Source organism: Neopsephotus bourkii, unplaced genomic scaffold (assembly GCF_033783945.1).
Source record: "Neopsephotus bourkii isolate Nb327-2 ecotype Australia unplaced genomic scaffold, CSIRO-AGI_Nbou_v1 NB_908, whole genome shotgun sequence".
In the NCBI taxonomy this organism is placed as follows: Eukaryota; Metazoa; Chordata; class Aves; order Psittaciformes; family Psittacidae; genus Neopsephotus; species Neopsephotus bourkii.
The window spans coordinates 2,030,812-2,043,792 of record NW_026901402.1 but is presented as its reverse complement, the minus strand read 5'-3'; the positions used below and the strand labels follow the sequence as shown (position 1 = coordinate 2,043,792).

The window sequence follows — 12,981 nt, the reverse complement described above, 5'->3', positions numbered from 1 at the left end:
AGGACAGTGAGAAGAGTGTGCAGCAAGCTCACTGCCCTGGACTTCAAGAGAGAGCAGACTTTGGCCTCTTTGGGAACATGCTTAGTAAAGTTCCATGGGATACAGCCCTAGAGGGCAGGGGGGCTCAAGACTCTTGGTTTATATTCAAGGATCACCTACTGCAAGCTCAGGAGTGTTGCGTCTTAACGAGAAGGAAGTACAGCAGGAAGGCCAGGAGACCTCCTTGGGTGGATAAGGAGGTACTGAGGAAACTTCGAAGGAAAAAAGAGGCTTATAAAAGGTGGAAGCAAGGACAGGTGGCCTGGGAAGAGTACAGGGATGTTGTTCGGGAAGCTAGTGACCAGGTTACGAAAGCTAAGGCCCAGTTAGAATTAAACTTCGCTAGGGATGTGAAAGGTAACAGGAAGGGATTCTGTAGTTACGCTGCAAATAAAAGACAGACTAGGGACAACCTGGGCCCTCTCTGGAAGCTGTCAGGAGAAATGGCTGCCCTGAATTTGGAGAAGGCTGAGGTTCTTAATGACTTTGTTGCTTCAGTCTTCACTGGCAAATACTCTGACCACACCACCCAAGTCTTGGAATGCAGATGCAGGGACTGTGAGAATGAAGACCTTAGGCCCACTGTAAGAGAATACCTGGTTCAAGACCATCTTAAGAACCTGAATGTGTACAAGTCCATGGGACCTAACGAAATCTCTCTGCGGGTCCTGAAGTAGCTGGCAAATGACGTTGCCAAGTCACTGTCCATCATATTTGAAAAATGATGTCAGTCAGATGAAGTTCCCGATAACCCCCATTGTCAGGAAGGGGAAAATGGATGACCCAGGGAATTACAGACCAGTCAGTCTCACCTCGGTGCCTGGCAAAATCTTGGAGCAGATTCTCCTGGAAGGCACGCTAAGGCACACGAAAAACAAAGGGTGCTTGGTGACAGCCAGCATGACATCACTAAGGGGAAATCCTGCCTGACCAATTTGGTGGCCTTCTATGATGGGGCTATGGAACTGACGGACAGGGGTCGAGCAGTTGATACTGGATTACCTGGACTTGTGCATAGCGTTTGCCACTGTCCTTCATGTCATCCTTGTCTCTAAATTGGAGAGACATCAATCTGATCAATGGACCACTCAGTGCATAAAGAACTGTCTGGATGGCCGCACACAAAAGAGTTGTGGTCAATGGCTCAATGTCCAGCTGGAGACCAGTAACGAGTGGTGTCCCTCAGGGATCGGTGTTGGGGCCAGTCTTGTTCAACGTCTTTGTCGCTGACATAGACAGTGGAATTGAGTGCGTCCTCAGCAAGTTTGCCAATGACACCAAGCTGTGTGGTTCGGTTGATACCCTGGAGGGAAGGAATGCCATCCAGAGGGACCTTGACATGCTTCTGAGGTGGGCTGATGCTGACCTTATGAAGTTTAACCATGCCACATGCAAGATCCTGCACCTGGGTCAGAGCATTTCCAGGCACAGAACAGGTTGGGCAGAGAAGAGATTCAGAGCAGCCCTGTGGAGAAGGACTTGTGGGTGTTGGTCGATGAGAAAATGAACATGAACCAGCAGTATATGCTCGCAGCCCAGAAAGCCAACCGTATCCTGGGCTGCATCAAAAGGAGCATGACCAGCAGGCTGAAGGAGGTGATCCTGCCCCCTTAATTCTGCTCTCGTGAGATCTCACTTGGAGTATTCTTTACAGTTCTGGTGTCCTCAACATCAAAGGCCCTTTCACGAACACCCCCTTGTCATGGTGAAAGAGGTTGTGTGCCCTTCTGAGGTTGAGAGCTATGCTGGTTATGGCATATGCCTCCGGTAGGGTCTGCCATGTCAGACAGGTCTCAACTGAAGGGTCAGACAAAGTTTGTCAATGGGCAGGTTGGGCTCACTAGCCTTCGGACAACCATCCTAGGAGAAGGACAACTCTAACTTCAAACCTGGGCAGATGGAGCTTGTTTAGCTTTGTAAGGACATCCAAGAGAAGGATACTCTAACCAAACCTATGACCTGAGAACTTTGTTGTCACCATCCAAGCTCGCTAGGCCCTGGGAGATAAACCTCAAGTGTAAAGGGTGGGGCCAGTTCCGTGCACACTGTGACTCACCTAAAAAAAACCACTATGTAGGCCGGAAGGGTTTACTCACACTTGTAGTAAATGTGGGTAAAACCCTTCCCAAATCTTCGTTTGCAAAGTGAAGCCATCAATCTGTCAACATAAAAAGGATATGGAACTGTTGGAAGAAGTCCAGAGGACGGCCACAAGGGTGATCAGGGGACTGGAACACTTCCCATATGAAGACAGGCTGAGAAAGTTGGTGCTGTTCAGCCTGGAGAAGAGAAGGCTGCGTGGAGACCTCAGAGCAGCCTTCCAGTATCTGAATGGGGGCTATAGGGATGCTGGGGATGGACTCTTCTTTAGGGACTGTAGTGATAGGACAAGGGGTAATGGGTTAAAACTTAAACAGGGGAAGTTTAGATTGGATGTAAGGAGGATGTTCTTTATTGTAAGGGTGGTGAGGCACTGGAATGGGCTGCCTAGGGAAGTTGTGAATGCTCCATCCCTGGCAGTGTTCAAGGCCAGGTTGGAGAGAGCCTTGGGTGACATGGTTTAGTGTGAGGTGTCCCTGCCCATGGCAGGGGGGCTGGAACTAGATGATCTTAGGGTCCGTTCTTAGTATTCTATGATTCCATAAACTGAATTAGATTCGATGTAAACCATACTAAGTATACTGCAGTCTAACAGACAACTCTAGATCTATATGTTTCTAACTGAAAAATGGTCAAAAATATTCAGCAAATGATGATGATGCTAAAATGCCACATTGTAATACTCTCTATATTTTTAAAATAGAGCCAGAAAAATTATGTCCTTCAGTAACATATCAGACTGTTCAACCTTAAGGTACAGTCATGAAAGTTTGAGCTTATTTACACCACCAGAAAATTAATGCTGAAAATATGAAATAATCTTGAATATGATTTAGAAGAAAAGTAAATGGGGTCAGAGGGGCCATCCAGACTGGCTGACAGCAGTTTAGCACATCAGAACAGCAAGAGCAGTTGAACTCACAGATGCTCTACACAGAATATACAATATTATGAACTAAAAAAATATCGTTCTGTGATTGATTTTATTAATGAATGTATGCTAAGTCCGCTGTAGCCAACTACAAGAATCTGTGAAAAAGCTGTCTATCAGGGAAAAGAAGGATGGAAGTAAGCCAAGTGTGCATTACCTGTGAGTGGACAGACAGCAAAATAATCATACAGGCTTCACTTTCCTTTCACAAGCTCTAATGTTTTGAATAGATACACAAGCCAATGTCAAAAGCCAGAGGGGTATAGGTAATTTTTATAGAAAGAATGATACAGAACTCTCTGAATTTAATTCAGGTAGGGAATAGGGACAAGATCTTTCATACAGTTCATCTAGCTGAAGAAAAAAGGCATACAACTGTGTATGTGACACTGCAGAAGATAGTTCCAATACTTCAACAACATTAAAAAGTAATCTGGCTGTTCTAGTGCCAGTGCATCTTCTTGTGACCAACTGAGGTAACTCAGAGAGTAAGATATAATGAAGCATTGCAACAAAACAAAGTTATGACAAAGAACGTGAGGGAGATAAAAAGCTACAAGGATGACATATAGACTTATGGACTCATTTTATACTTAAAAAGCAGCCATGCTGTCTACCAATGTATGCAAATAGGCTTTAAGTGAATATTCAGAGAATAGCAACATTAGCATATTGGTCAGCAGGATCCATGATACATTCAGGGGAATTGTCATGGACTCATTAAATTTACTTTAGACTGATGGCTGAAATGTGAAAGGGAACAGATATGTGTAGATATGGTTTAAAGGAGGATTTATCTAGACTGATGTCATCATTTATACTTGTAATAGCTTGCAGGTTTTATTTAGTGGAAAGCAGACACTTGATTTTAGAGAGCAATTACTGAAGACAAATGTTGGAATTTATGTTTATATGAACGTTGGGAAATGTAAAAGAAAGGATACAAGTGGGATAATAGTAAAAATATGTACATGCATTTCAGAGTAGGAGAGAATAGGGTAAGAGCAGTCTGGTATCCCTTAGGCAAAATAAATAGCTTTAGTAAGAACATGGGAAACACCTCATCCACAGTTAGTCTCAAGGCGGTATTCCTTTAATGCTCATGTAGACGTGCTTGTTGGTTTACCATAATAAACAAGAAGTATTTAGTAGCACTAAAATATCATGGGATAGTGATAGGCTTTATGGAACAATTTCATCTTCATTTAGACTGTTTACGACAAAAAGGAAAAAAACCCCACACCAGTAATAAAGGAGTGCTGTGTATATTAAATATACATGGGGAAGCAAGACACATCACAAAACAGCACGTCTCTCCAAGACTGAAACTGAAAGCATTAAAATCCCCAGTCCTCACAAGAAAAGTATATCTGTGATGGGTTGGCCCTGGGCCAGCAGCTAACCATCCACACTGCCCCTCACATCCCTACACCTCTCCAGTGGGACAGCAGAGACAATAGGAAGAACATGTAAATTTGTGGGTTGAAATAAAAGTACTTCAGTAAGCAAAGGGAAGAGGAGAAAAGAGCCCAAACCAAACAAACCCACAACAAAACAAATGATGCAAAGGCAACCAGTCACCATCTCTCACAAGCAGACTGATGCCCAGTCAGTCTTCAAGCAATGGCTAGCTCACCCGTAGCTAGTGGCTCAGCTTCTGCCCCCTCCCAGCTTCTTGCTCAGCCCAGCCTACTCCTTGAGTGGAAGCAGAGCAGGAAAAGCAGAAAGTCTTGCTATTTCAAAAGCACTGCTCAGCAGCAACCAAAATACTGGTGTGATATTACCATTGTTCAGTCAGAACCCAAAATACAGCACCATATGCTATGAAGAAAACTAAATCCATCTCAGCCAGACACAGTGCGATACCAGCTGTTTTACTTCCAAGATTTCTCAAAAATCACATGCTAGTTTTGGAAATGGGAATTCCTTGGGATTGCTCCATCTAATGTGTACAGTGCATAGAATAGGAATGAAACTGCTTCGAACTATCAAGGTGATAACTGAACTCAGAGATTTAAATTTCTATCTTCCTCCTAGGATCCTTTATATTTAAGAGCTGTGATAAGTTGATGATGAGTTGATGTCTAAATATGCATGCAGAGATTTGTTATCTTAATTCCACAAGAAACTCTGAACCTTGGATGATTGGAGGCCTGTGGTAGACTGTGAAGGGTCAGAGCACATGAATTAGTCAGTTGAAGTAGGAAGGAAGAAAGTGGTGGAGAAAGTGATGAGAGACTAAATAAAATGGAATTTTAAGAGTTCAGACTGTAGAAGAGGCTAAAACTTTTCTGGACAATTTATTATTATTCACCTGTGATGCTTTAACACAAAGTTTAGGAGAGGAGCTGCCAAATTATTTGGGAGACTAATTACTCCAAGTTAGAGCAGTGTAACTGTCCTACTACAAATTTTTTTTTCAGGTCATTTTCAGGAAGTAGGTAACAAATCTGACATAGGTCAAGAAAGGTATACACATGAATTCCTGCTGCCTCCTGGTACCTATATAGGTGATGCCTAAATAGAGCTTCCAATTCTCTCATCAAAAAGAATTAGAAGCAAATAAACATAGAGCAACCCATAAAGAAAATGGACAATATTAACAGAATAAACTTGGATCCTCATATATATGGAGAATTGTGGACTACTTGGACCACAACTACTGGTAGATTTGAAGTAGTCCTACCATACAGAATATTTTGCAGAAAAAAGCTGATGCATGCTGTGATGTGTTAAACCTTTCTCAAGCACATTATTTATTGAAGCTTTATTAAACGTCACTTTTGCTTTCATGTTTTGTGAAGTTCAGGAAAATCACCTCTGCCATCCTATTCCAAGGCTACTTTATGAATCATTACATAGGTCTCTGAGAAGCAAAAAGATTCTACAGTTAAAAATACAACATTTTGTACCATGCAGTTTGCCGAAAACTTGTCAATATGGGTTTCTATATGACAGTGATATGCAGCATAGTCATGATGATTGTGTACAAATTATAATTTGTAAAGAAAAAGAAGAATTAATTGACAATATTAGAAATTGGGAATAGAAGTATTCTATTAAAAGCTATGGAATGAAATGTAGTACCTTAAAAATTAATTCAATTAACACGAAGCTTAATCTGTACTAGCTCCTGATGCTAGCTGAATTCCCAAAATACAACAGATTGTAGAAATATACTTGTAGAGCTAAATATATTGTCCTCTTTTACTGTATCTTTGGTAGCTGCCATGCATACCATTAATCTCAAGAGAAGATGGACTGTATGCTTTTTAATAAGATGACTTTCCTATCTCCACACAAAGAATTCTTGCACTCTCCAGCAAAATATTAGATACAGTTAGCTAACCCAGTGTTTCCCTTTTTGGATTACAAACCTTAATTTATCTGTTCCAGCTTTGTACCTCGAGATTCGAGCCATTGACAGAGGAACCGATAAGGTGTCTAGCCAGCGCTTCTCATATTTTGGTTCATTAGCTATGGGTGAAGAAGGTGATGATGGAGCCTGTGCAAAACAAATGAGAATCAGTAAGTACAATTTATCAGATGACATAGTGAAAAAACCACTAATATGCATCTCTGGCTCTGCTTGTCTCCGAAGTGAGTAATCATGGCAATAAAATTATTCAAGAATCTCAGGATTTAGTAGAGAATTAAAAGGAAGCAATCATGCAGAAAGGAATGCTACCTATATTGATATTATACTTGTGACTTAATTTCATTATTGCCTTAATATTAAATAGATACATTATTTTAATATTTATAACTGACAATAAAAAGGAAATAGTTTTTAGTCATAAGCATCCTTAATTTTGTCTAAATGTAATATAAAATACATTTTTGGTTTAAATTAATTTGGTCTTTGCAACTCTTCTACATCATCAGAGAAAAAGACACAAATAATATCCTAATGTAAAGACTGCATTACAGAATATTGGTTTCTTATTTGTGCATTGTGACTTTTACCCATAATGTTATTTAATAGTAGATTTCTGTGTTATCGCTATCCATATACAGACTGACAAATTTTGAAATATCATCTATCTTTGAAGTTTTCCTTCAAATGCTTCTATTAGAAAGGAAAGATTGTAGATACTGTCTAAGCAGTAAAGGCTGTCCAAATCTCAGAATAGTGAAAATATAAAATTTTACAATCATCTACTCATTTCATGTAACTATGGCATAGAAAAGAAAACTTTAAAGCAGATGTCTGCAAATGTAAATTAAGTTAGGGGAATTAGCCTGGATATGTAGCTATTGATGAATAGCCTAAACCAGAGCTTATCTACGAACTGTTCAGCCTGCTCATATATGTAACATTCTTTTGTATTGCAACTAAATAGTGCATAAAAGCACAAAGAATGAAACATTATAAAAGGAAATATTTATGAAATATTTAAAGTTGCCATAAAGTTGCACTAAAACATTCAGGAAACTGCAGAGAGATAGGTATCTTAATTGATATACACTTGCAGATCATGTAGTTTGTTCCTTGTGAAATAATATCCAGAGGTTTCCATCACTGTATCCATGACTGGAAATAAAGAACTATGCCAAATTTGTCAAAAAAGATTGTAACTATTTGTTTTCACAGGCAAAAATTAGAAAATGCTGGAAACCACTGCTCAGTGTACCACCTGAGATGAGCATGATTATGAGCTTAAAAAAAATGCTTATTAAACAACAGAATAAACTGGGAGTTTCTTATAGAAAGCACAAAAATAATAAATTGAAAAGTATTGGCATTTGCTGGCCTTCTATGACAAGGCCTTGGGTGATATCGTTTAGACTGAGGTGTCCCTGCCCATGGCAGGGGGGTTGGAACTTGATGATCTTAAGGTCCTTTCCAACCCTAACTATTCTATGATTTATATCTCCTCACTAACATGACAGTTGAGCATTTCACTTTTATAAAGCTAGTAATGCTATTTACAGAGAGGCTGCCGAGAAGGATTCACGAACATGGATATTTAGGTCCAAGTTTGGCATTTGTGCTGTCTCTGAATCAAAATTATTTGTCCCATATTGTACAGAGCACTTTCTGTTAGAGAAGGGAGTTGAAAGTTGTTTATTTTATAGAAGCTGTAAATATGCACTGAGTAGTACTTACAAAAGTAAATAAACCACAGAATGACCTCTGTTATGCCCAGGTGTTTAAAAAGCCATTTAACTTACTTAAAATAAAGAACATTCTGGAAATGGTTCTATTTCTTTTTCTTCTTCGTAAGGATTTAGGGTTCATTTCCCCCTCCCCCTCCACCTAAAGCTCCTTACAGTCTGCAAGGGCTGAGCTTTCTATTTACTTCTTTAAATAAATCACAATACTGAGTTTCAGATTCTAACAGGATGACTGAGAATTGGTGATTGAAGGACTTTCCAGCTAAATGAAAAATTTGTAATGAAATTGGCAGTGTTGGTAACACTACAGAATCTTTTCGACTGCAATCTATTTGGAGAAAGGAATTTAAATTAAAGTATTTGCAGTCCCTAGAACAATCCAGCTTTCATTTCACCGAGATCTTCTGGTGGTGTTGCGGTATGAATGTTTCATCATCAAGTCCATAGACTAATTCTATTACATACAGTTAGCCACAAAAGGCCAAGTTGACATAAAAACCTTATACTAAGCTCCAAAGCTTAGTATAAATTTAATAATAATATCATACTGAAAAATCCAATCCATATTTTAGAATGCTGTACAAATTAAAATAATTGACAGAACGACATGCAATCTGAAGTTTAAAATGATCACCATAATCTAATATGCCTGTCTAGAAACTGAAATGTCTAAGAATAAAGCAGAAGGTAGCTTATTACAGTCAAACATAAATGCTTGAATATGATCACTGAATTTAAAACCAAAGATTATACAAATTTCTGCAACACCTTTGTTTACCTGTTAATTTCTTTAACTCTTGTTCTATTCTTTCAATTCGTAAGGTATAGAAAACATTTAGAAAATTGAAACATTTAAAAATCTTTTTCTTTTGAACTATTAGCTGTACTTCTTTTAGCAAGCTGTTGAACAATATTCTGTAATAATCTAGGTGATTTAAGAGGACTTGACAGTAAAAAATTTATGAGTAAGTCACTCATGGCAATTTCATGTTTCCATTTGGTCCCTTACACTCCAATGAAATGCTTTAGTAAGGTACCAGTGCAAAACAAAATATATCTCAATGTAAGTTATGATGATAAGATCCCCTCTCAGTCATCTTTTCTCCAGGCTAAACAGGCTTAGATCTCAGCCTTTCCGCAGAAGAGAAATGCTCCAGTCCCCTAATCATCTTCATAACCCTCCACTGGACCCTATCCAGCAGTTCCTTGTCATTCTTGAACTGGGGAACCGAGAACTCGACACAGTATCCCAGATGCAGCCTCACCAGGGCAGAGTAGAGGGGGACAACCACTTCTCTCAAACTGCTGATCATACTCTTCCTAATGCACCCCAGGATAGCATCAGCATTCTTGGTCACCAGGGTGCATTGCTGGCTCATAGGCAATTTGTTGTCCACCAGGACCCCGAGGTCCCCCTCTGCTGAGCTGCTTTTCAGCATTTCAACCCCTAACCTGTACTGGTGAATGGGGTTATTCCTCCCTCAGTGAAGGACACTACACTCAGCTTTGTTGAACTTCATTAGGTTCCTCTCCATCCAGCTCTCTAAGACTATCCATGCCTCACTGAATGGCAGCACAGCCTTCTGGTTTATCTGCCACTCCTCCGAATTTTGTATCATCATCAGACTTGCTGAGGGTACACTCTGTCCCTTCAGGTCACTGAGAATTTAACAAGACAGGATTCTGTAGTGACCTCGGGGGAACAACTCTAGTCACAGGTGTCCTACTAGACTGTGCCACTGATCACAACCCTCTGACCTTGGCTGTTCAGCCAGTTCTAAATCCACCCCACTGTCCACTCATCTAACTGAAATTTCCTGCGCTTACCTATGAGAATATTATCAGAGACAGTGTCAAAAGCCATCTGGACAAGATAGTGAACACCAGACTGAGCAAGTTTATTAGACACAATAAGTAATAAAAAACAATAAAAAGTAAAATAAACTGAAAATATCTGCAGAAGCACCTCATGATACTGAATAACTGAGAGATAAAATGACTGCTAAAAATACAGCAGATAAATGTATAGTAATGCACACAAAGAAAGACAATATTAACTTCCCCCATACTGTAATAGGATATGAACAGATGATTAACACTCAAAAACAAGATCCTGCTGTTGTGGGAAAAGCAGATGTTGAAAGGAATGCAATAGTTTTCACACAAGTAATTAAGTAAATAAAGATTCATTAATCTGGAAAAGAAGCATCTGAAGGAATTGTGACAAAGGTATATAACAAATAACAAAGAAAGGGATTAGGGAACAGTGGTTCACGTGCCCTTGTCATATAAGCAGAAGGGGTATCGATTAGAAGTAAAAACAGTAGGATAAAAACAAAAATTGTTTTTCCTGTATATAACAAACTGGCTCAGGAAGGCCCTATGGCAGAAGTAATTGGAGGTGCAGGAAATAAACCGTATAAATAATTGTACATATTTCCTCTGGTTTTGTATTCTCTGGAGGGCATCAGCTGGGAACAAGGTATTTGGCTAGATGGCCCTTTGGTCTGACCCAGTGTACTGAGTTGGCTGACCTTCAAATCTTCTGTCTACTAAGCAGCTGCTGCTGCTGCTCATGTTGAAAACTCTCAACAGTGTTTCTGCAAAGCACTAAACAAATTGACTGTTTAGAGATCATCTCTGCAATCACAGCTTTTATCCTCTGGTTCATTTCACACCTTTGGCATTCTGCTGAGACCGCCAACAGTGTTGCTGATTAATGCCAATTTATTTGTAACACCTGTCCATTAAGAAATGGATTGAACACAAAAATCTCATTTTTGACACAACACTGAACAAGAATCAGGTTGTAATGACACGTAATCACTACCCACCTGGGACAGCTGTTTACTGTTGATCTAGAGCAGGGTCTGATTCTCTATCCCATTAGCAATTGTTGACATATGAAGGACAATGTAGGCAAGTGCTTTGTTGCTTCTTAAAACTACTCATTATGGGGCAACCAAGAAGCCTTCACAGAAGTAGAATGAGACCAGAAAGTCCTCCACTAAGTGAGACATAATGAGACACATCTCTATAAAGTTTTCCCTAAGAACATAAGAAGGAAGGTGAAAGAGCCCAGGTAGCTGGGATTGTCAATTTTTGCAAATTTTTGTACAATTTGGAGAGCTTGGGAACTTATTTCACCTTACTTTTTTTTGTTTGTTTTGTACCTGCCATTGATTCTAGATTTCAGCAAGAATAATATCATGTCCTCAGAAAGAAGGGTGTCTGAATCCTCCTAGTAATTTGCAATTTCTGCTAGGCCACACCTTGAAAGCTTCCAAAGGGATATTTTAGGCTGACACATTACTCTTTTCTTAAACATGGGGTTCAGGCAGGTTGAAACTGGGTTGATTCAGTTTTGGAGTCATAAATATGGAGAGTGATGTTGCTTAGTATGATTAAGCTTGCTTTTAAATATACTTTTCTGCTTTGCAGAAAGGCAAGTTTTGCATAATCTTCATAGTGGATGCAGATGAAGGACTATACCTGGAGCAGCAGTATATCATTTGCAAGCATTCTCATAACACAGTTAAAGTGAAGAGGCAACAATAATCGGCACAGTTTATTCTTAGGAGACTGAGCTGATTAGCATTAATGCTTTCTTCCCTGGAAACACACTACTTTTTCTTTACCATGATGCCTTGCTGCTGTCATCAGCATTGGAAAATAGAGGACAGGAAAAATTCTTATAAATATCTGAGCTTTCACCTATACATGTAGCCTGTGCAAATTATTTCACAAAAGACTTGTGTGCTATAAGGGTTTGATCTTCTATCGAAACTCCTTAATTTTTGCAGTTATTTTCTAAACTTGGAGGGTTTCAAAAAACAGGTCATATACACACTTCCAAACTTAATTTCCAATAAATATATTTTAATTTATGTGAAATAATAAATTTAATTAATTATTTTGGTGAATATTGAATGATGAAACAATCTAAAAGGATGTAAAAGGCTAGCAAACATTACAAACATAGAATCACAGAACAGTTTAGGTTGGAAGGGACCTTAAAGATCATCATTGGGGGTGGGAACTAGATGATCTTAAGGTCCTTTCCAACCCTACCTGTCTTGGGTGACATGGTTTAGTGTGTGGTGTCCCTGCCCATGGCAGGGGTGTTGGAACTAGATATCTTAAGGTCCCTTCCAACCCTAAGTGTTCTATGATTTTATTATCTAGGTCCAAGCCCCCTGCAATGGGCAGGGACACCTTTCACTAAACCAGGTTGCTCAAAGCCCTGTCCAACCTGGCCTTGAACACTTCCAGGGATGAGTCAGCCACAGCTTCCCTGGGCAACCTGTTCCATTGCCTCACCAGCCTCACTGTGAAGAATGTTTTCCTTATATCTAACCTAAATTTACCCTCAGGACCTGTGGATGAATCTCATCAGGTCCCATGCACTTGTACACCTTCAGGTTCCTTAGAACCTGAAGGAACCTGATGTTCTCCTACAGTGAGCAGTTCTTAATACTCCCAGTCCTTGCCTTTGCCTTCTGTCACTTGGGCCATGGGGCTGAAGCACTTGCTGGTGAAGACCAAGGCAAAAAAGTTGTTGAGTACCTTAGCCTTCTCTATATCCTCGGTGTCCAGGTTTCCCATTTCCTGCATTTTCCCTGGTCTTCTTTTTTTTTTCACCAGCGTGCCTAAAGAAGCTTTTCATGTTGCCCTTAATGTCCTTAGCCAGATTTAATTCTATCAGGCCTTTAGCTTTACTAAACTGATCCTTGGCTGCTCAGTTTCTCTGTGTTCCTCCCAGACTATCTTTCTTTGCTTCCACCCTAGAGCAG

The 12,981-nt window shown here is 39.8% G+C and overlaps 1 protein-coding gene across 1 annotated transcript in view; it reads right to left on the bottom strand.

Moving 5' to 3' along the window:
* Positions 1–12,981, bottom strand: part of SNTG2 (syntrophin gamma 2) — a 208,919-nt gene that overhangs the window by 77,599 nt on the left and 118,339 nt on the right. The window contains exon 10 of the mRNA XM_061357528.1: positions 6,448–6,575. Coding sequence (XP_061213512.1) covers positions 6,448–6,575 — 128 coding nt within the window. The remainder of the gene's footprint in view (positions 1–6,447; positions 6,576–12,981) is intronic.